This window comes from Nilaparvata lugens, chromosome 3, assembly GCF_014356525.2.
Source record: "Nilaparvata lugens isolate BPH chromosome 3, ASM1435652v1, whole genome shotgun sequence".
NCBI classification, from domain to species: Eukaryota; Metazoa; Arthropoda; class Insecta; order Hemiptera; family Delphacidae; genus Nilaparvata; species Nilaparvata lugens.
Window position 1 is genome coordinate 65,396,280 of NC_052506.1, and position 24,180 is coordinate 65,420,459.

Genomic DNA, 24,180 nt, shown 5'->3' on the forward strand with positions numbered 1-24,180 from the left:
CAAAATAACCCAAGTTGTGAGGTCTCGTATTATTACATTCCTGTTGGAATAATTCATTGAAAACCCTTAAAGGATTTCCCAATTCCTCCTCAGCAACTGGCCCTACTAGTTGCTGGCCTCCTAGAATAAACTCATTTATTACAGCATGAGCCATGTTTGTTTTGCAAAACAACTTACTTTTAGTGTCACACCAGTGTGTGTGTGTTTTATTCAAATATTCGCGCCATCCGAATATTCAAAAGTACGCGCCAAACAGCATCGACCGGTCGATGTCTGGTTGTCGTTCCATGGGATCACTAGTCTGCCCCGGGTCAGCCGCCATTTTGTTCGGCTCTGGGTCACTCGAGTCACTGACTCAAAAGTATCCCTGAAGGTAACCATTTTCAACAGCTGCATCAGGTCGATTTAGAACCATTGTCGATACTCCATTTACTTGTTCAATTTCCACATTCGATTTATTTCCAACAGTCAACTCAATTCGTTCGATTTCCATAATCGATTTCTCACCACAGTCGATTTATTTCGTTGATTGGGAAGGCTGTGGCTTGAGGGATGTTTTGATCCTACAGGCTTGTCAAAGTTCGAATTCAAACAGACAGCTGGTTTAACAACATGTACAGAACTGTTACTGTTTATGTCACACATATTTTTCAATTTCAAGTCTATTAAAATTTCAATCTTTTCTAATAGATCATTATTAAAAGACCTAACTAAATCTAGTTTAGTGTCCATTTCATCTACCTTAGTTGTTATAGATAGAAATTCGTCAAAATTGAGCTTTCTCAATGAAGTTAACCTATTATCACAGACTCCACAGTGCCACTTCACTATGTCCCCGAGTGATTGGATTTTACATAATCATCATTAGAAACTTTCACACACTCTGCATGAAACCATTTTTCGCAAAATAAATCACAAAAAATGACTAGTACTAGTCTAGACTAATAACTAGTACTCAACTTACATAACTTATTATAACAGTCATGTGAGTAGTAATGTTTCTAAAAAGTTAATTATCAAATGTTAATAATTATATAAATTAATTAACGACATTAATCAAATTTGTTTAGTAAAAAACATAAAACATTACGGACGTACATTTTCTGAATATTTTCAATATCGCTTTATTGAGGAAAGCTTAATCTAAACCGTTCATAATATTGATATGTTTCCTGTAAGAAATTCATAATATCATATTGTAAGAAATTCTGTCATTCTGTCCTGGAAAATTCTTGGCCTACGATTAATTACATAGTCATCTTAACTAGAACTAGAACTACTACCTTCATCCATTTTAACACGTTGCCTTTTCAACAAAATGTCGCTTTTCAAAATTCTACCTACACTTGTAAAAGTTTTAGGATGGTCTAAACAATGATAAAATATTCATCATCTTACAGTTCCAGTAATACAGGAAGTTTCTTTTTATGAAACACAACTATGATAAAGTCCTGTATTATTTACTTGTAATACAGGCAAATGTCTTGTAAATTGTTTTACAGGGAAAATTGTTTATGAAACACAAACTTCTAAATTTTACCTGTAATAAGTTCCTGTACTGTACGGTAGTGCCACAATCACCCGCTTATCCAATTTGCGTTTACTATAATTAAACACTGCCATTATAACTTGCACCTCACCATAGTAGTGCAGATAAGCATGTTCTGGTCAAAAATCATGAGAAAATTCCGTATAATAATACATTATTGCCATTTAGAATAAAATCCTAAACAACCTCTATCACCAGTCCTGGTCCCTGTCAGTCTCCGTGAACGGGGAACTCATAACGGTCACCGTTACCAGTCGGTAATCACTATATTGCCCGACAATCATCTTTATTGATTTTAGATTTGAGGTTAGATTACACTGATGTCTATAAGATTTTAGTTTTGAATAAATTCATATTATTTTGTATTAATGGAAATAATGGTTAACCTATTCAAAAAAATTAAATAGGCATTTCAATTTTCAGAATGATATTTACAAAAATAATATTTTCAGGTAAGTTATGATAATTTTTTCAATAATATTAACTTGAGTTTTAATCAATTTTGATCTAAAAGTGTAACCTCAGCCTTATTGTTAGGCCTAGCCAAAATAGTATTAGACCCACATGAACTAATCAAACAATCTGTTGCATAGCCATACTTTTTTACTAATTAAACTTAAATTTTAAAAACAATTACATTGGTAGTGACAATCGTTTAGACCTGTTGTGCGCCATCAACAGACTACAGGTACAGTCTGATGTGCGTCATCGACCTAGACAGGTTGAAACGATCGACACAGTCGAAGGCGGATGAGGAGAAATCTCAACGGCTGAGAGAGCGGAAGAGCTTAGGGAGTAAACCCGAATGAAATCCAGGGTAGGTTACACTCTGAAAGCTCCAGTGAAAGCAAGTGCCTTGGAGAGGGCAACTCCAGAAAAACGACCCTGGTCCTCCTGGTTGGGGGTTGAGCGATGGGCCAACAACCCATTCTTGTAGAAAATCTGAAGTTACGAAAACCTACACAAGCCTCAGAACATGGATCGGAAATACTGGATTAAATATGGCTTGTAAAACAACGAAAATGGGAATGGATTGGAAACTAGCATTTTGGAATGTGCGTACATTGTTCAGACCTGGTGCTCTGAATGGCCTGACAGATCAATTAAAAAAGTACAGGGTGGATGTGGCTGCGCTTCAGGAGGTAAGATGGAGAGGATCCCATATTTTAAAGACCAAGGACTACACCATACTATGCAGTGGAAATAATACTAACACCTTTGGAACTGCCTTTGTGGTGCACAATAACTCACTAGGACAGCTTATAGACTCCAAGGATATTGAAGAGATTGTGCTCAATAAGGATAAGAGGTAGATTCTTCACAATCACACTGATCACACTGTGGAGCGTGATTGGGAAATATTGAAAGGGGCTTTGACAAGAGCAGCAAAGGAAACATTAGGCAACATGCGACCTGTTCGGAGGGAAGAATGGTTTGACCAAGAATGCAGAGAAGCAATAAGCATGAGAAATGAAGCAAGGCAGAGAGCACTGCAAAGAGTGACCAGGAATACCAGAGAGGCGTTTGTAAGAGCCAGGACTCTGGCAGCAAACATATGTAGAGAGAAGAAACGAGCTTGGGGAAGGAGGAAGATTGAAAAGATACAGGAACAAGCCACAAACAGACGAATAAGGGGAATGTACAGCTTGGTAAGAGAAGAAAAGAAGGGTTTCCAAGCTAGAGCAGTACTGGTAAGAGACAAACAAGGAAATCTGGCTGGGGACCAAGCTGTGGTTCTGAATCGATGGGCAGAGTATTTTGAGAATTTGTTGAATCCCATCGGTGAGAGATCCAGATTTTTGGAAGACCAACAGACAATTGCAGACCGGGAACCGGGGCTTGAAGAAGTCAGTGAAGCCATGCTGAGCTGAAGAACAATAGAGCACCAGGCAGTGATAAAATTACAGCTGAACTGTTGAAGCATGGAGGAGAGCTGGTTTTGAGAAAGGTGCATGCCCTGGTCTGTAAAGTGTGGAGGGAAGAGAAAATGCCGGATGACTGGAAAATGGCACTCCTTTGCCCAATACATAAAAAAGGCTCCAAGTCGGAATGTGCTAATTATCGTGGTATTGATCTGTTAAATGTAGCTTACAAGATCTTTGCAAAGGTGTTAGCAAAGAGGTTGGCACCTTATGCTGAAAATGCTCTTGGAGAATATCAGAGTGGTTTCAGACAGGGGAGAGCACCAATGGATCATATATTCACTATCAGAACAATACTGCAGAAATGCTATGAATTCAATATTACTGTCCACCAGTTATTCATAGACTACAAGCAAGCATATGATAGTGTAGACAGGATGTACAGTCAAACCTCTCTATAACGAACCTCCAGTTAACAAAATCCTCTACACAACGAATTTTTACCTGGTCCCATGACATTTTAGAATTTTAGCTGCTTATTTAACGAATTTCGGACCTCTCAACAACAAAGTTTACTCTAGACTTCAACATACAAAATGTAGTGTGTATAGGAAGCAGACGGAAATTTTCAAGGAATTGTTTAGTTTCAGCAGAAAGATCAATAGACTAAAAATAATGGCAATTCAGGTAGGAAGAAGATAGGGTGGTAGACAGTCAATAGAGGTTGAAACACATGTCGGAAATTGAATGCAAGTTACTAAAAATAGAATTTTAAGGACTTGTCATTCGTAGACCAGGCAGGTGAACGACTGTACTTTCCCATTTTTGCCTTTGTCACACATTTCAATTCTTAGAACTGACTATGATGATGATGACTGTGACGAACCTGAGGAGAAGAATCCGTTAGATCAAGAAGTTTTAGAAGCTTTCAAAAATATCAGGCAAGGATTTAAACTGAAAATAGTGTACCAGACAACATTAAATAAATGTGAGTCGTTTATTGAACATGATGTTTTATTAAAATGCAAAATTAAACTGAAAATTCCTCTTTTTTTCAAATGAAACATTGAAAATAGGAAAGTTGAGTTATTATAGTATTTATAGTGAAGTTATTGACAAAATTACAGTATGTTATGTTCATTCTAATGGTAGTGTAAAAATTAGAAAAATATATTTTATGAATGAAGTTGAAAAATATTGCTACTATACTGAGTATGTACATCGATTAAACTCTACAAATAGTACAAATCGAGCTTTCTGGGAATAAATTGATGAGTTTACTCACTTATTACATTCTATAAATTCAAAAAACATTTTTTTTTCATTTTAAAGCAGCATGAATTTTCTAATCTCAGTATTATCATTGAGGTACCCTACCTACATTCCCGATTATATGTTTTATGTACCATATTCATTTATTTACCGTCGTGATACAATATTACAAGATCCATACGATCGTGGTACTTTTCTTGACAGAACAACCTCTCAATAACGGATACGGGATAATCGACTTCGTTATACAGAGGTTTGACTGTATATGCTAGAAACACTATGCATACTGGAGATTCCAGATAAGTTGGTGCACCTTGTGAACATGACATTGACAGGAACCAATAGCAAAGTTAGTATCGCTGGTCAAAGTTCTCGAGAGTTCGGCATTGAGAGGGGTCTGAGACAGGGAGATACTCTGTCAGGCACTCTGTTTAACATCGTTTTAAAACAGTAGAATGTTTTAAGTATCTTGGATCCCTGATCACTAACAAAAATGAAAATCAAATTGAAATCAAAGAGAGATTGAAAGCTGGAAATAGGACATACTTCAGCCTACAGAAAATTCTTAGATCAAGGCTGTTAAGCTGGAGCAGTAAAATTTAAACTTTTAGGACAGTTCTGCGACCAGTGGTGATGTATGCTTGTGAAACATGGGTGTTGACAAGTTGTGATAAGATGCTGTTGAATCGATGGGAGAGAAAAATCCTAAGAAGAATTTATGGGCCAGTGCTAGAGGCTGATAGGTGGCGACTCAGAAAAAATGATGAACTCTATAATCTGTATGGGCAAACGAGCATTGTTACTGAAATTAGAAGAGCGCGTATTCGTTGGTTGGACCATGTGGAACGTATGCCGGAAACCCGTACAGCACGTATGGATGTCTCTGTATCAGCAACCAGGGGGACAAAGAAAGCGAGGCCGACCACGCAAGAGATTGTTGGACGACGTGGAGGCAGACCTTCAATCCTTGGGCGTGAGAAGGTGGAGACAGCGAGCACAGGACAGAGATGCATGGAAAAGGTTTGTGGAGGAGGCCAAGGCTCTTCAAGGGCCGTAGAGTCAATGAGTAGTAGTAGTTGCTCACCCTTGAACTGTGATGTACCTTAGTATATTGGTCGCATAATTCAGCATGGAGACCTAATCATCGGCATCGTTAGAGGAGGTCTATACCGACGAGTTCAAACATGACTCCCCACGGTGACCGTGAAATGTAGCAGACTAGGCAGTTTCTCTTGAAACCACTTCTAAGTGGTATAAGTGGTACACTTTCTAAGTGGTTTCTTTTTAAACGGGACACAAGTTGTTACATTAGGTTTTCAAACACTCCACCCAACTTTATCAAACACATGCCAAAGGAATGATTTATATAACTTAGATCCAAGTTATTCATAAATTCTGGGTCTCAGATTTTGAAAATATGAATCTGGCGGATCAACTTCTTGACATAAGGTAGATCCTTTGATGCAAATTAATTGACATTGAACATTTGAGATATAAGGCACAGAAAAACAGCAATCCCATCTGCAACACACCTCACAGTTCCAACTGTAACTTTTTGAACGTTTGTTCTTTGGGATATTCTCGAGCTGTGTTTAACGCAAACAACATCGACAGGCCTGATTTCCCTCGACCTTTCACATTGCAATCGGTTCCTATTTCAATAATAAAACGTTACATAACCCTCTAAAGCTGCTATCTTACTTAATATTTGTTCAATCTTACAACATGAGGTTTAAATAGATTTGTAGCCTAATTGAATTTATAGAATAAGTTATTCTTATCTTTCGTTGTAAAACCAACGGATTTCTGGTTATTCAAGAAATAACTTTTTAAACGGCAGTCATTTTTCAATGAATTTGAAAAATTTCATAAATTTTTTGTAGATTTATCTAGTTGTCATAAATGTTTGTGCAAAGTTTCACTCCCGTAAGTTCAGCCATTATTTAAACAAAATTATAATATTAAGTGAAACAACAGAAAGGCAGCTAATAACTTAGTTAACTAAAGACTTGCGGACAGTTTAAAAATGATATTTTAATATATTTCTCACCCAGGAGTAATGCCCTAGAATATTGGTAGGGAGTTTGGAAATAGGCTACTCTGTATAAATATAAATGCTCTTTCCTCTCAAGTGTGTAATGGTTGTGGAAATGTAGTCCATTGCCCTCATTATTGCTGAGCCCAACTTCAAACATGCAATGCAGAATCAAATTCCACATCTCAGCCAGCCTGATTGTTTACCAGGATTTATAGTTGAGAATCTTGCAAACAGCCTATAATATTTCTCTCAGGTTCTCTGGACTTTTACAGAAAAGCAACAACCTCTTGTTGACCTGTATGTTGACCTCTTTAGATTCTAAAGGCTCAATTCACACAGAAGTGAGGTGGCAAAGGCATGGCGCTGGCGTGGCACTAGTATTTTGCCACTTCCACGCCACTGTATAGAATATGGTCCCATGTCCACACCACTTCTGTTAGCATTGAATCATAATATGATTAGCCTCGCCACTGCCAAGTCCGTGCCATGTCCGCGCCTCGTCACTTCTGTGTTAATTAGGCCTTGGGACTGATTCAAAAAGCTATAACAAAATAGGTACCTTTCTATTGATATTTAATATTGGAACGATACGAAATTTATCGTATTCATTATGAAATGAGGAATCATCTTAATATAGAGTAATTCTCTAGTATCTGTATAATTTGATAATCATCTATGATACTAGCATTTTAATGTTTTCAAATGCAATCTGTAACGTAAATATTAGTTGTAAAATATAATTTACGTATATTAAAAATATAAATGTTTAAAAGTATGTTCAAAGTATTTTTGTTGAAATCCTGTTATCTGAAATCTTTACTGGAATTAACTAAATGTAATGTTTCAGGTAAGCTCAATTTCCACAATCACTATAGAAGTTTCTCATTATCCAGTAACATTCCAAAACCCCCTTATAGTCATATTGTTCAGATTGGAGATCCGATTTTGAGAAGTAAAGCAAGGAATGTTGATCCAAAGGAATTCGGAACAAGATCCTTCAACATTGTAAGTACTTCAACATTTATTTACAAGTGTTCATGAATCATTAATGCTATCATTAATGCATGCATATAGAAGAAGATCAAACTTGATTTTAGCTTGGTATGAATTTATTCAGCTTCGTTGAGGGTCACCTTAAGGTGGAAGGTTGCCTTACGTTGATGTGCAGCCTTATACCTAGCGCCGAAGTGCAGGATGGTTTCTCACAGCTTGGCGGTGTTGTCATTTGAGATGGGTGTCTGGTTTGGAAGTGTTTCGGCCGCATTGCAGGATGACTGTTAACGGTCGCCGGAAGATCAACAGCTGGGTTTTTTCGTGATAGAGAAATTCTGATTGCAGATTCGTTCTCAGCGACCCCAAGTTTAGCCTGAATGCTCAGAATGTAAACAATGTTTTTAAATAATTGAAAATCATCATGAAAAGTCATTAATATGGTAGTACACCACGTTTCTGGAAACTTTTTACTGGTGACTGGAGTTATTGTTGATTATAGGTAACACAAAAATCAAAATAATCGTGAGAAAGAAAACTGCTGATGAACGCGAATAAGACCGCCACTCCATTGCTTGGCTGAGCCTGGCTGGAGGGATCAAATAACCGACTGGATTGATGTTTCGTCTGTCCGCTAGGCGGAACTACACCGACCATTGCTGGGTTTCAAGTTTCAAGTTTTTATTGGGCCAGTTGAACATATAAGTTACATATAGCCAAGTCACAATTCACATTAGAGAAACATACAATAAATTGCACAGATACAATACATACAATAGACAATAATAAATAAAATAAAACAGATCAGTAAAAGCAAATTTACAATTAGATCAGATAATTTCTCCTGTACTTGGGTATCAATAGACAAAAAAAAAGCATTATATTAAATTGACTAGGGAGTTGTGATCAGCAGTAATGAATTCCTCTACTGAGTAAAATTGATTCACAATCAACCAGGATCTAAGTACTTGGAGAAAACGTTTCTTCGGCAAGGATCTAACTTGAATTGGTAGCAAGTTATGGAATTTGTAGCCTATCACAGGGTAGCTCGACTTGGACTTTTCAAGTCTGCATCTTGGTATATATATACTCTCACGGTTTCTTGTGAAGTGACTGTGAATGTCATTGCTCTTTGGTAGCCTATCCTGCATCTGATGTATATCCTTCAAACATTGATAGATGAACTCATTAATGACGGATAGAATGCCATTCTTAGATAGAAGGGGCTTACAGTGATCTAGATAGCCCGCCCCAGAAATCACCCGGACCGCTCTCTTCTGAATTAACAGAACTTTAGAAGTGCTAGATGCATGACCCCACAATTTCAAACCGTAACTCATCCTCGAATGAAAAAAAGCAAAATAGGCCTGTCTGACCACCGAAATTGGCAGTTCAGACATCAGCCTTCTCAGTAGATAGACAATGCTGCTGAGACTGGAGCACACCATGTCTATATGAGGTTCCCAGAGTAACTTGGCATCAAGAGTGAACCCCAATAGTCGGACCGGCTGCAAATACTCACTGACATCAGATAGAGAGAACAATATACTTTGGGTTTTTGCCTCATTCAGAGACAATCTGTTTTGTGAGAACCAATCACGAGCTTTATCATACAGCTCCATCACATCTGCTTTAGCTTGGGTGACACTCTTATTTGCAGAGAACAAGGAAGTGTCATCCGCATAGAACAGCACATTTCCCGCTAGATAGTAGTGCAAATCATTTATTGCTACAAGAAAGAGTAATGGGCCTAACAATGAGCCCTGTGGCACACCCCGTTTTACCAGAAGAGGAATTGAGCGCTGATCATTCCAATGTACAATCTGTTTTCTCTCAGAAAGGTAAGACTCAAACACCCGAATTGCGCATTCCTGTAAGCCATAATGCTCCAATTTCTTTAAAAGAACTGTATGAGGAATACAGTCAAATGCTCGTGAGAGATCACATAGCATTGAAAAAGTTGATTTCCGCTCCTCAAAAGAATTGATAATCGATTCTAACAGTGATTCCACAGCCATGACAGTAGATTTTCCCTTCCTGAAACCAAACTGAGAAGGAGCCAGGAGGTCATGCTCCTCAAGGTATTTATACAGTTGTGCAAATATGATTGCCTCAAATATCTTAGCAAAAACAGGAATTATAGAAATTGGTCTAAAACTTGAGGTGTCACAATATGGACCCTTCTTGTAGACTGGGACTGTTCTGGAGATTTTGAGTTGTTCAGGGAAAGTACCGCTAGCTAAACAGTTGTTTATACACAATGCTAATATGGGTGCAATAATAACTATCATCTGCTTGAGCAAATTTGGGGTCATGCCATAAATATCCTTACAATTGGAACTTCTGAAACCTAAACCTAAACTATTGATTGGGTGGAAGATGTTACTGCGGCCGCTCGCCGTTCCCACCAACGCTGCTATTATTTGCTGTCTCAGCGCCTAGTCCGAGTCAGACAAGCATCCAGCCTGCACTGCGGAGCTAGGTTAAGAGAGGGAAGGACAATTCTCCTTCGTACTGGCTCACCAAGGTGGGGGATGTAGACTATCTTCACTCCATAAGGCGTATGCCATGAGTAGGATTAAGAAATATTTCTATGAGAATTATAGTCTTACTCTTGGGAACACTAGGCAGTTTAGTGGGTATTCATCCCTGTATTGACTGGGCTCTCAATGCAGGGATGGACACCCCTACTTATGGTGGGCCTAGCTTGCTGAGCTTGCGTAAATGCATTCTGACATACTTCATGGAAAAAATGTATGAGTTTATTCAACATTCAACAATGCAATAATTTTTCAAACATTACAAAACAATTTGTGTTGCGTGACATTGATTTGATAAGGAAGCCATCACGTAGGCTACATTTTATTTTATTTGCATGATACGATTAATGCACCATTACACTAATCAATCTTATTTTTGAGCTGTCCAATTCTTTGAATGTAGTTATAATAGTGAGTAAGCTTCTGAATGCATCAAAAATAGTTTTTCCTCCCTTTCTGTAAAAATCTGAGTATGCAACTCTGGTTTGCGAACAGGCGTTTGCCCATGCAGACCATTTTATAAAAAGTTATGAAGCTTAGTGTATTCATGAGATTTGAGATTGTTTCTATTTTTTGTTGTTGTTTGTATTGAATCCGTGATTACATAAGATTTTTGTTTTGGAAATAAATATCTCTCTGTTCGTCTGTATGTCAATGAAATGATTCAGTTACACCAGATCTGAACATGAGCATATTTCAGTTTTGAATTCCAAATGTTTAATAGGTTGCCTAGACATTCAGGCTCATTCAACTTTTTTGAGCCTCATGAATAAGCTAACATTCAAATCACTATTTTTTGAAGAAACTATAGTCTTATTACATTCTATATTCGTTTCAGGTGCTCAACACCCTCCATAGAGTGTTCCGGAAATATGAGTCTCGTGTCATTGGTTTATCAGCACCTCAAATCGGTATTAATCTACGAGTATTTATACTGAGCTTGAAGGCTAAAGATATTGAATCATCATCGAACCACGTCCAAAAAAATGTTCAAGAGATCCCTTATCAGGTAATAATATTATCTTTGATTCAATGTTACGAAGTTTGGTCGGTGCTCAAATTTAGTCTATTAATCAGTTAACACCAAACAATAGTTTTGCACAACACTTCAGATTTTCCTACTATCAGAGAATACATGTGTATGCCCTCAATAGTTTAAATTTTTCAATAGAAAAGAGTGAATATGATGATGACCAATCATCTGCATAAATTACATTCTTGGAATCTATGAAGGTCTATTCAAATATTTACCAAATCTATTGGTCTGGACAAATCAGTTCTTTATTTTCTGTTTTATAATCACCATACTTAATTACTATTTCTGCTAAGATGGGACCATTAATAAAACCCAAGCTCTTGCATTTAAAGGAAGTAGATAAACGTTCTTTGCTGAAGTGATTGAATCATGCTATTTCAGATCAAATTATAAAAAAAACTATAAATTCATTCCATTAGGAGCACACTTTATTACAAGATAAGCTATCTAAAACCTTTATAGCATAGTTTCACTACTTTAGAAGTACTAGGTGGTTCCCTATAGGAGCCTCAGTATTGATATTCAATGGGTACAATAATTTTAAAGTTCTAATCAATAGGCCTAAAAATACAGTTTTTTTTTGTTAACAGGCCTCAAGGAATTGTTTTTGGGATCTTGGGAATCAGTTTATCTATCATTGAAATACTCGTTTCATGCTGAATAATCGAGGCTAGGTACCTAGATACCTTGAATATTCATTGTAAAATTGTAAAGCGCTAGTCCTACCTATAAAGAAATGGTTTTATGCACCCACTGTTTAAAGTACTTACTTTACTCCTTGAATCATAATATTTAACTGTCACTTTTTCGCCCTCGGGACTGAAAAACAGAAAAACTTCCCAGGGAGTTTAAAGTAACTCTGTTTAAATAACATAGGAAGCATCTCTATTTTAAAAATTTAAATTGGAAATAGGTTGGAAGGTCGAACCTGAGATGAGGAAATATAATGGAGTTGCCTGTCATTGAGCCAAATGAATTCAAGGTGCTTATAGCATTAAAACTCCAGCTATGTTCGTTCTATTGAACTAACACAGTATGATAAAATTCCATGCTATCCTCTTATATAACAACTCATTCCGAATGTCTCTTTAAATTTGTTGATTTCTCAAATAGTGAATTTCCTGGCTCATGTTTGATAATTCATTGGTTGGTCTATTTTAATTTCACAGTGAGTAAACCACGTACAGCGGAAAAATGATGACCCAAAGGGATTTGAGAAATCAAAATCACTATCAAAACCTTAATAGCATCCCATTTCTCAGGTTTCATATTTGCTGGAGTAAATTTTCATTGATTAAAATGATAATTTATTGATAATAATCTAATTATAATTTCATTGATTATAATTTTAGGCTATAATATTTTCTCTTAGTGTATAAACGCTCAAATATTTTTATCTATTACTTTTTACTTTTCAGGTGTGGATAAATCCAGAAATGAAGGTTCTTGATTATAAGACTGTTATTCATTCAGAAGGCTGTGCTAGCTTCCTAGGCTTCAGTGCAGATGTTCCCAGATATAAGAAAGTCCTATTAACAGGTAAGGAAGTTCATAACTTATCTGAAATAGAATGAAGCAACAACTATCAAGTCTATCAAGCAAAATTAAAAAAAAATATTGCCTAATTATAATGGATAGTGGCACTCAAGCCCAACAATATCAACAGAAAACTGTACCAGTAGACCCAATAAAATAATTGAATATTTTATAGACCCAATAAAATAATTCAAATATGAGATTGAAGCATTCTTAATTCATTATATTTGTGCGCACTGTAAATAATACCTATGTAAAATTATTCCAAAAATCGTATTATCTAAATTTATTTTAATTCTTTCAACTGAATTGCGTCCCATTTCTCTGGTTTCATATTTGCTGGAATAAATTCTCATTCATCCAAATTATAATGATTGATATATTGATATCATTCACTAAATCTATACTTGAAAAAATCTTATATCACTGACTGACTGACTCATTCACTCATTCACTCACTGATCACGGTTTCTGAAAAACTACTGGATGGATTGCAAATATACTTAGAATATAGCTTCCTTATAGGTGCTCACTAAGATAAAGTGGCGATACTTAGATAAGATAAATCTTTTAGCGATATTTTAACTTCAAGGGTGGGTTTAAGGGTTTGAAGTTCGTCCTTCAGCATGTATATTCTTCTTCCAATTTCTTAATTATAATTTTAATGTCCATACCATATGTCAATAGAACTTTAATCTAGAGAGAGTACCTTTTCGAAACAGTTGTTTTGGTTTAAATTGGAAACTAAATTAATTGACAGTCTGAGGCCTGGTTGCACGAAAGCCTGTTAAATTTTAACTATGATTGTATGTCACGAGAACCAATTAGAGAAAGCGTTTTTGAGAAGAAGGCTTTTCAGATTGGATTCCTTGGCATTTAATCATGATTAAAATTCAAGAGACTTTTGTGCAACCGGTACTAATATTTTGTCAGGTTGGCAGTAAGTTGAGGATGGTTTCTAAACAAGATTTGAGTTCTGTCACTTCATTAGGTAAGAGCTAAGTTGAAGAAATTGTTTGAAAAATATGTTTTGAGTAATAATTTGATTGGGCACTGCTGCTCCAATCAGAGCTATTTCCGGGAGTCGAGATAATTTATTGAATCTCAATGTTTTATCGAACAAAATTCTATGACGGGAGTTGCTTCTATCAATTAATCCTAAAAAGTGTCCGTTGCGGGATCTGAATAAGGAAACTAGACCAAAATTGAAAATGGGGAAAGAAAGAGATTCTTTATTAAAACGGCCAAAAAGCTGTTGATGCCTTTCCAAATTTGAAGATATCTTCAATATTAGTAAGGCAGTTTTTCCATGAATCAATCATTCCTAAACATTGATTGTAGAAGAACATTGATTTGATTTATCAAAGAGAAGAGGTAGCTTTCTATAAAAATATTGGAGAATATGTTGTATGGTTTGTTGATATTCGCATTGGCAGCATTCCTTATCAATAGTATTACCGCTCCCCATTCAAACCATGCTGACGGATTGATGTGAATCTTACTATATTTTTTTGTTTATGTCAGATGAAAATCATTATGCTATTGATCACCAAAGCTATAACGTTCTGTCTACTAAAGTTGATTGATCACAACTACTGTTTCAATTTCAACTATTCGTGACTTTTTTGCTTTCTCATCTTAGCTGTTATACAGTGAAGACTCTCATTAAAATTGTTCTTTGAATGAAATCAATAATTCCATTCAATTCAACACAATATACATGCAAGAATCAAAATACAAAAAATCACAATAAATATAAATTTCCAATAAAATACAAAAAACAGACTTTTTGATGGGGTATGCTGAAAAGGAACAAAGGAGGAAAATACATAGCCAACTATGGTTTACCATGAGAGGGTATAAGAGTAAGAAATGAAGGGTTAAGAGGAAAAGAAAAGGGAAAAGTATTGGAGAAGTAGGTAGGAAAGAAGAGAACAAATATGAGCAAAAATTGTAAGCGAGTCCATTTTCAACAAATGTATCTAAAAGAAATGGCCTTGCAAACAGTAGTTAAAGCAGAAATCTCAAGACTCATACGTCGATATGGAAGAAAAAGTTACTGTAGGTTCAGGTTTTTATTTTGATTTTAGTTTTTCTACTAATCTTAGAGTCTAAGGCATGGATAAACCTTGAGAGATATGGCAAATAATAAACCTTATTCCGAACCATTTCATAGACTTTTAAGGCATGCGGCTAAAGTCTGTCACAACAATGCAACAGTCTCCGTCTGCTTTGCATGTCATTTGTAAGCTATTTTAGATTATTTTAAACATGCCTTGGCATGCACCTGCAACTAACCCCCAGCGGTGTCCTATCACTAAAGCTGCCATTTCTCAGTTAATATTGATCCTATCTTAAAAAAGCAGGTACCAATCGATAGGTAATTAAATTTACTAAAAAAGTTATTCTTGTATTTTTTTTGTATAACCAATGGTTTCTGAGCTATTTAAGAAAGAAAATTTCAAATGGCCGCCATTGTGTACGTTGTACAGTAAATTGTTCCAGCTCCAATCGTTAATTGTTCCATCACGTGACTAGTGCAAAATGTTCCCATGGAACGCCATTTCAAAATCGTTGGTTCAAGCTTTTGGTTCGCACTTATAAAGTTGATTTACACCAAAATGTGTCGTTTCAAATCAAATCAAATCAATCTATTTTCCATTTTTACAATATATACAGAGCATGAGACTGAACATATACATAGTCACTGAAACAATTACCATATAACTAAAAAATCACAATCATACCCTGAAGAACATTACCAAAAATCAAATATACATGGAAAATAATTCCAAAGGTTACAAAAACCTGTTTGGGCAGAAAAAAACTACTGAAAATTAAAAAAAGTTCTACAGTTTACAAAGCAAATTAAGGAAGAGTAGAAAAAAAAACTAAAAAGACAAGAAAAAAAGGAAAATGAACTTCAGTATCAGTTTAACATTTTAAAAATACTAACAATATTACACTATAAACAATAACATTACAAACTAAAAAAGAAAAATGTTGCGCTTACCAGTTGTAAAAAAGTGGTAAATAAAGTGCAGGCCTGCAGTTTAAACAATATTTTCATAATAATCGGAAACATCTTCATGTATCAGATGGCTATGTAATAATCTGCAGAAAGTTGTCTTCTGCCTACACCTTTTTATGTCTACAGGAAGTCTATTAAAAAACGTTGGTGCTAGAAAATTGAAGAATTTTTTTGAAAATTGTAAGGTTGGGCTTAGGGACTTGCACATTTTGTTGGTTCCTCCCAACCCTGCGCATATTAATCAGCTGCATTTCACCACTCCTATCAAAAAACAGCTTTAGGGTTTTATAAATATATACGTTTCTGATAGGCAGTATTCTGAGCTCTTTGAAAATTGGTGCAGAGTGATCATATCTCGTTTTGTAAGAAAATATTCTCATAAATGATTCTTGTAGAATAATTAACGGATGTAAAGCAGCCTTATATGCTCCCCCCAAATTTCCAAGCCATACTCAAAATTGGAATTTATGTGAGCGAAGTAGATCTTTCTCATCAATTCCGAATTGCACACAGTTCTGAGAAGATAAAATATTCGAATATATTTCAATAATTTCTTTTTTATATAACCTATGTGTTCTCTCCAACTGATCCTACTATCCACCCAAACTCCAAGGTACTTGATGCACTTGACCTGCTCTAGGGGTGGGCAATCACAATCAGCAGCCAAGGTTTACTAGCTGCGTGAATGAAGAAAGGCTGTTTTACAAACTTACCATCTAGAAAAGTGGGCATTTCTTTCATTCCATTACTCTCAAATTTTCTATAGAGAAAAATTCATTTAACGAATGTTTATCTAACATCATTTTGTTGGTTATGTATTCTAAGGCTATGCTATGGTAAACAAACAAACTATCAGCGCATGCGCAGAGAAGCAAGCAGACTACAATTCAATCGACCAATGAGAGCTCAGATAGTTGGAACATTACCAGGCCGGACAATTCACCACGCTTCGACTGTGGGGTAGGAACTTGGAACTGGAACTGGTTTCTGATACAGAATCTGTCAAAATTCTTACCATGTGACGCTGAACTTTTAACCCGGTAAATTTGAATCAGACAATTTACCACATTCCATGTAGGCCTACACAGAACGCACGTTTTGTTTCATGAATTTGAAAAATTATCATAACCTTTTTGTAGCTTTGTCTAGTTGTTATAAATTAGTGTGCAAAGTTTCAATTTCGTATGTTCAACCATTATTTAGAAAAAATAATAAGTGAAAAAAGCGAAATGGTCGCTGTGTGAGTAACTGAAGACTTTCGGACAATTAAATATGATAATTTAGTTATGTTTCTCACCCAGGAAGAATGCCCTAGAGTATTTGGTTGGTAGTTCGTAAACAGTCTTTATATTTTAATACTACATTCTATATAAACAGTTTATATTTTTCCTCCATATTAACTCTATAACTCTCTATAACTGAGGGTGTTCGAAATGTTCGAAGAAAAAAGAGTAATTTTCATTTTTCATGTCGGCCGTAAGGTGCATTTTCGTTTGTACCTAAACTTCCGCAAGCGACAAGCATTGTTGACATATTGTCTAAATTTCAAGTGTGCTAAAACAGCTGATCAAATAACTTTTCATTATTTGTGTTTAAGAATCATTCTTCAGGATTCATTCATTATTCAAGAATCAAAACATTTCTAATAATATGAAAATATTGCCATTTAAAAGTATAAACTCCACCTCCCCATTAAAACATACTATTGAACATAATCTTTCAGGTTATTTAGACAAATAATTTTTCAATTATTGAAATCCACCCAATCTGAGATCCTCACCCTGTCGTGGTCGACGACGGCATTTACGCACAAACGAAATCCCAACTTTAATTGCAAAATATAAGTTGGTTCGATTATTGCTGAGAAAAGGCAATTTTCGATTACATCCAGTCAAAAATATCGTAACTAAGTCATTCAAGTTTATTTTTTATTCTATTATAATTTTTTTATAAGCAGAATACAAGCGGCTGAGATGCGCTTTCCAATGAGTGTAAAGGGATCCATAAGATTGGATCTATCCGAAATGAAGACATTCGAGAGAAGCTGAAGGTTGAGCCACTGAATGAAGATGTTTGAAAAAATCTATGTAAATGAAAAGCGCACATTGATAGAATGTAAATAAAATAAAACCTCTAGATTTCCTGTCAAAGGGGTCTCAAAATTGATCAGGATTATAAAGATCAATTTTAATTTTCAAAAGGATATTTCAAAGACTAGAACATGCAGTGGAAGTCAGGAGATGAGAAGATTTTTGTGCCGAGGATGATGTCCACATGGACTTCATCCAGGCCTATGTGTGAGTAATGAAGCTGATGATGATGAGAGATGAGTGGACCTACAGCTTTAGGTGGGTTCCGAACCACCGGGAAGCGCTTTTTCTAAACTCATTATTTCGGTTTCTAATACGACTCAGTGGTTTGTAATGAATGGTATTTAGAGGAGTTGGTACTTAAAGTGGCCACCCTTACAACGGGAGCAGCAGGCGCATGGATCTTTACATATCGTAAAGTCAATCGCTGACCAATTTTGTTCGTAGAGCAATTGAAACTACAGATGATTTGATTTGTGTTTAAAGGTTTGGACGAGGAGGGAAATAGGAAAGAGTGGGAGGCGTGCGACTGGTCTGCTCGCCTGGTTCAGCACGAGATGGATCACCTCGATGGCATCCTTTTCACTGACAAGATGCACGTTCGCTCGCTCCAGTGCTGTGGCTGGTCGGACATCAACCAGACGAACGGAAACATTTTCATCACTTATTCGACAACTAACTGGTGGTTCAATCTCTTACATCCTAGAAGAATAAAATAGTTCAGTATTAGATCAGCATTCTTGTGAATAGAAACCCAACTTTCTTCTTAGATGGATTTATTTATTTGTAAATAAATAGTTTTATTAATACTTAATCAAGTTATTCTTTCTACCTTGCTTGCTGTTTTTTTCAATTATTGTGATACTAACTAGGAAAACTCTGTAATGAATTAATGAATAACAGAGTGACTTTTCTTAAAGCAACTACCGGAAAATTATATTGAAAATAACTATACTCAATAATCAAAAATGTTGCTTAGATCATGTAGAAATCTGTTTCAGAATATATTTATTTCTTTTGAGACCTTCTGAGTTATACTTCAATACTTCTCCACTTGATGTCTCATTGTGTTGGTGTATCACCGCACCAAAAATTCTTCATAGTATACAGCCACAGTTATTATCAATTAAAAACTTGAATTTGCTCCAAAGAATTACTTGAAAAAGTTACTAGAAAAATTAGTTTAAAAAAATTTTTTAAAGGTGGTATTTTAATAACATAATCATCAATTTTCTCGATTTTCATGTATTAAAAACCTCGAAAAAATTAATAAAGAAAACATAGAACAACAAACTAATGACAGTTACTTAAGCCAGACAGCCTCTGATATCACATTATCGAATCAATTTACATTCATTCTGCGCCATAACAGAGGTTAGTATTCCATTATATATACAGGTTCTAATTTTCATTTTGAAAAGATAAGTGTCATTTTTTTTAAACTAGAATTTTCCGGAAGTTATTCAACTGTTGTGTATGAGTTTCCGACACCATTCACGCACATCACTTAAAGATTTCTTCGTAAACTTGACACGTGGCAGATTTTTGTTGAGCTCATGATTTTTTCTTGCAAAAAACGAATAATATTCGCAACTGGAATTTGTCGGGAGACTCGATCAATTGAGACGTCCATGTTTTTGAGTTTATATTGGACATCAATTGATTATCTGACCGCGCCAATCACAGAGCATATCTTTTTGTCCAGGAGTACAGACAGTATACACACTGAGACACTGTCGACCCCATACCGCTTGTCTGATGTTAAAAAAAACTTATGTTGTCTTGTAATCCGAGGTTCAAAAAAATGACCCTCGTACATTAATTTTGTTGTAAACTAAAATTAAGTAAACATAGATGGTACCATCTGAATTTATGACAGAGATTGCTTTTGAATGTGGAATAACTGTTAGAAAACTAGAAAAGGATGCGAGGAACAAATTGGATGTAGGCCTATCGTTTATTTTTCATTGCAAGAAAAAGTTCATATGAGCTGATGACAGTATTTGTCTCTCAATTGTTTAGATGAGAAATGTAACAAGCTGACAAATAGCCTAATGCATGTATTTCTGACATATTGTTTGTACGATAAGATATGTTATAAGAGAAAGAGAAATGGTCATTTAGTTATTCAAAGATTTCTTCATCACAAAAAAGATTATTCTATTGAATCGAAAACAGGAAGGTATGTTTAGTTGAACTTCTAGACGCTTGCTAATAACGGTTTCATCAATCATACACATCAGCAATGAATGTTTTCCGTATTTTTTTCAGGTGTGGATAATATTTTATTTAAGATTGCTCACATTCAAATCAATTGATGGATACTAGGGAGTGCTGGCGTAAATTTGAAGATTTTTTCATATTTGGCTCGGAATTGATGGTTTTTGTTAATTATTATTTTTAACTTTTTTGAGAGTAATTCACACAAAAACTATTACATTTGATTTACTGGTTAGGGTGATTCACAGGTTGGGCTTGGGACTTGGTAGAGTGTTGGAAGCGAGTCTTCACCGATTCCCTCTATTGACGCCCGAATTTACATTAAAATATTCAAATGCCTTCTCTCAGCTATTCAACGATTGACAAGATTTATAGACCTGAAATTCAATTCACATGCTATGTTCATCTAAGGAAGAATCTTAGAATGGTTTCTAAAGTCATGAAATTACACCCAAAATTGATTGAATTCCAGTGTTTTTTTTTTGCGTTTTCCAAGTTACAAGAGCAATAATTGTCCAAGACTGTTAATTTTCGTTCAAAGGTTTTTTTTATCTATGGACGGTCGAGAAGGAATTTATTGAAAATGTTCTAAAAAAGGTATTGAAACCAAGCCCCAAGTTGAATTTTCTCACTTTTTCTGCGTCAATGTTTATCGGCACCTTACCAGCTTTAATGCGAATGACAACCAAAAATGTTTCAATTTGTTACATAATTTTCCAATTATCCATAGTTTTATAAAATGTGTTCCAATACAGCAGGCCTTTTTTGAGGGACTACAAAATGTTTTGCTTAGGCCTATGCAAAAAACTCTTTGAACCAACTTATTAACCTTCAACTACTGTACTTGAGTCGAGCAATTAACACAAACTTAATTTCTCTTATAAATAAATAGGTACCGGACATTCGACCAGTAAATTTATTACTCCACAATCTAATCCACTGCTCGCTGATTAGGCTTGCGCTTGAACTAAGCAGATTTTCTTGCTTGTTGCTCCGTAAATAGCCGTTTACAGTCATTTTTCATGCACTTCCACATAGAAGTCCCACTTCTCTCATGACATGAAATGAACTATCAATTCGACTTCTAGCTTTTTTAAATGGTAGAATGATTGTGGAGCTGTTGTATTCACATGGCTTGGTTGTAAACGAATGGCATGCTTATTATACATGTATAAGTATACATACCACACAGACCATAAATTATTGTTATTACACTTCAAGTTAGCATTATGGATCTATCAATTTGGAATATGCTTTATTGGTTCTTATGAAATAGGCTACTACCACTGCTGTTTCTATTCACCAATATACACGAATGGCGTGGAACAATGCACAGCTCATCTTACTCAAGTTATACAGTTTTCAAAGGAAATGTGCATTGCTTTCATGTAAAATGGAAGACAGTGAATGTTTGACGAGAAGAGACGAGCGAGAACCAGACGGACGTCTGCTTGTCTGATTATTGAATAGATACGCCGACCAACGTGTTCTATATTCATGGCATAGCTAGATATATACTTGATCAGGACTGGCAATGCTTGAGTGGACCCGCGGTTAGCCACCACTATCTATTCTAGTTTCTAGATTCCAGACGCTTGAAACGTCGGCAGCACTTAGCTACTGTCTGCATTCACTTTACACTGTCAGCATCCCCTATATGAATGTTTGCCATTCAAGCAATGCTGATAGTTTATAGTGACTCTCACCATAGCCAGTGGTGCGAAATTATTTATTGGTGTCCCAACTTCCTGCTTTGCTTCCCTTAATTATGAATGAGACGCCAGTCCCCTCAATTACTTGTCAATCACGTGCAGCTACCCTCATGCGCCATGCAATCGTAATGCTCACAGCTTTGCAGCACAGCAGAAGCAGGCCGCGTCGCGGCACGCAATGCATACCACTGATTGACATGATCACTGAGTTCCACTTCGACATAACAAATGAAATATCCAGTGATTGCTGGCATCAAATGACGTTTTTCAAAAACATCGAATAATAATAATAACAACACATCCTTAAAATAAACTAGTTCAGTTATAGGTAATTCAGCTATTTTGTTCAACCAATTCAATTGATTTCATTTAAATTACAGTTGGGCACTCATGTTCTGACACTTTTAAGAATAAAATGAAAGTAAATATGACATTAGTTACATTATAAACATTTTTAAGGCAGTGTATTTTATATCAAAAAATCTATTATAATAATATATTTTAATTCCCTATATAAAAAAATATGAATAATCTAGTTACTTTGTGAATTTAATGCATATTTTAATATTTATTGAATCTTGTCAAATTTTCACTCAGGTTTCCAAGTAGGCTATTGTCCTCACATCCTTGATTAAAAAGAACTGCTATATTTTATATAGCTGCCATTTTCCATATGGATCCTAATTCAATTATAATAATTCTTCATATTCATATTTTATTAATTTGTTTGAAAATAATTTCAATTTTCACTCAATGAGTGAGCCTAACTGAAGAAAAATAAATATTCAATTATAAGGCCTATTAGCTATTATGTTAGTTTTATAGAAGTGTAAAAATTGAAAACATCATACGATAAAAATATCTCACCTCAATTTGTGGTAATCATTCAAAACTGGTCTTCAAATTCTGTAAATATTTAATAATTAATATTAAGGCCCATTAATTGGGCCTATCAGTCAGTGATAGGATATCTCCTTCGCGATCGCAAATATAAAAATAAATAATACGTTGAAAAAACAATGATGAATGGTACAATTTTATTCCTTGCAAAGCAGAATCAGTTAATTTTTCCAGTGGAGACTCCACTATAGATCAAATTCTCACCCTAAATAAATCCCTGGCCAGCACTTTCATGGCAACTGAATTCACACTGTCTTAGTGTGAGTAAATACTGTAAAATGTAGATAAAAAGGTGCACTCTATCCATATTTTTAGTAATAACTAGATGGCGTTTAATGATTCACTCACGATTCAAATACACATCTGCGTTAGATAGCATTCAACTTGTCCACGATGTGATTTTAAAACAATAGTGAATAGTGGGATAACTTATTTTATCCACGGTATAATCACCGCCTCATAAACCAAGAATGAGCAGAATTCGATTGATCTTGATTTATCAAAGTCTTTAGTAAATGATCAGTATTGCATACAGTCATTGTTTGATAATAGGTAGGCTAGTTGTACATCATTGTTTATTGATGAAGAGATGAGCACGAAGTGAAAGTTGTGGGTTTTATCTGCATGAGTACGGTATCTATAATGTACTTAGGTCACAAATTGGTGATTCTGCCTGGATTATTGTGCAATTTTGTTGTACAAATTCTCATCAGAATAGAGTTTGTATTGATTACCAGTAATGATCTATCGAAGGGTTGACTATTATCAATTCATTTCAAAATAAAGAAGATGCAATATATCACTACGTATTACAGGATTATTCAGGAACTCGTAATCGATTTCTTTAGGTTTGCACCTTTCTAGTTGGAGCAGTTTCTAATTCATACACCGTACCATCTAATGAATTAGACAAATAGATATTATGTACAATTAATTTTATTAAAAGTTTCACAAGAACTACCGGTATTCTGAAACTACTCTTGAGCTATGTTATGAGAGAACAGATAGAATGATTTGTTTTTCAGCTTTCCATTGTGTTTTCATCTCAATTCTTACAATCCCTTTGCGAGACTCAGCACTTGGAGTTTCAATTTCTAAATATTTCAAACGTACCGGTACATATTACAAACGTAAAACTTTCACTGTTTTAATGTATGATTACTATTTCTGGCAATATTCTTGCCTTTAATTTTGAACTTTTTAAAGATTTCTGGAATTTGAGAATAAAACGTCTTTGAGAATAAAATGAATATATTGTAAAGCTTATAGACTCATTTTTCCATTTTGGAATTTATCAAGAACTCTTATAAATACAACTTTAAGGTAACATTTTAATGCAGACCAAAAGATAAAGCTGAAACCAATTTACACTAGCTTGGTTTCAAAGTGATTACCGTGGTATCT

General features: G+C 35.2%; 1 protein-coding gene across 2 annotated transcripts; it reads left to right on the forward strand.

Annotated features, from left to right (window-relative positions):
* Positions 1-598: 598 nt before the first annotated feature.
* LOC111050862 (peptide deformylase, mitochondrial) lies at positions 599-18,758 on the forward strand. 2 transcript variants are annotated; one of them, XR_005570862.1, is made up of 5 exons: positions 599-985; positions 7,569-7,726; positions 11,090-11,260; positions 12,706-12,826; positions 18,431-18,758. XR_005570862.1 is itself a non-coding variant. In XM_022337237.2 (5 exons), the coding sequence occupies exons 1-5, from the start codon at positions 1,974-1,976 to the stop codon at positions 18,661-18,663; spliced, it is 711 nt and encodes a 236-aa protein (XP_022192929.2). In that variant the 5' UTR covers positions 1,634-1,973; the 3' UTR covers positions 18,664-18,758. The 2 variants fall into 2 exon arrangements, 1 of the variants encoding a protein (XP_022192929.2); XM_022337237.2 differs by lacking the exon at positions 599-985 and adding an exon at positions 1,634-2,001.
* Positions 18,759-24,180: the final 5,422 nt, after the last annotated feature.

Bases quoted from the DNA above. Each gene is read 5' to 3' on its own strand.
- LOC111050862 (XM_022337237.2), top strand. From the start codon at position 1,974: ATGATATTTACAAAAATAATATTTTCAG. The intron at 2,002-7,568 runs GTAAGTTATGAT...GTAATGTTTCAG, and splicing joins TACAAAAATAATATTTTCAG to GTAAGCTCAATTTCCACAAT. The intron at 7,727-11,089 runs GTAAGTACTTCA...TATTCGTTTCAG, and splicing joins GAACAAGATCCTTCAACATT to GTGCTCAACACCCTCCATAG.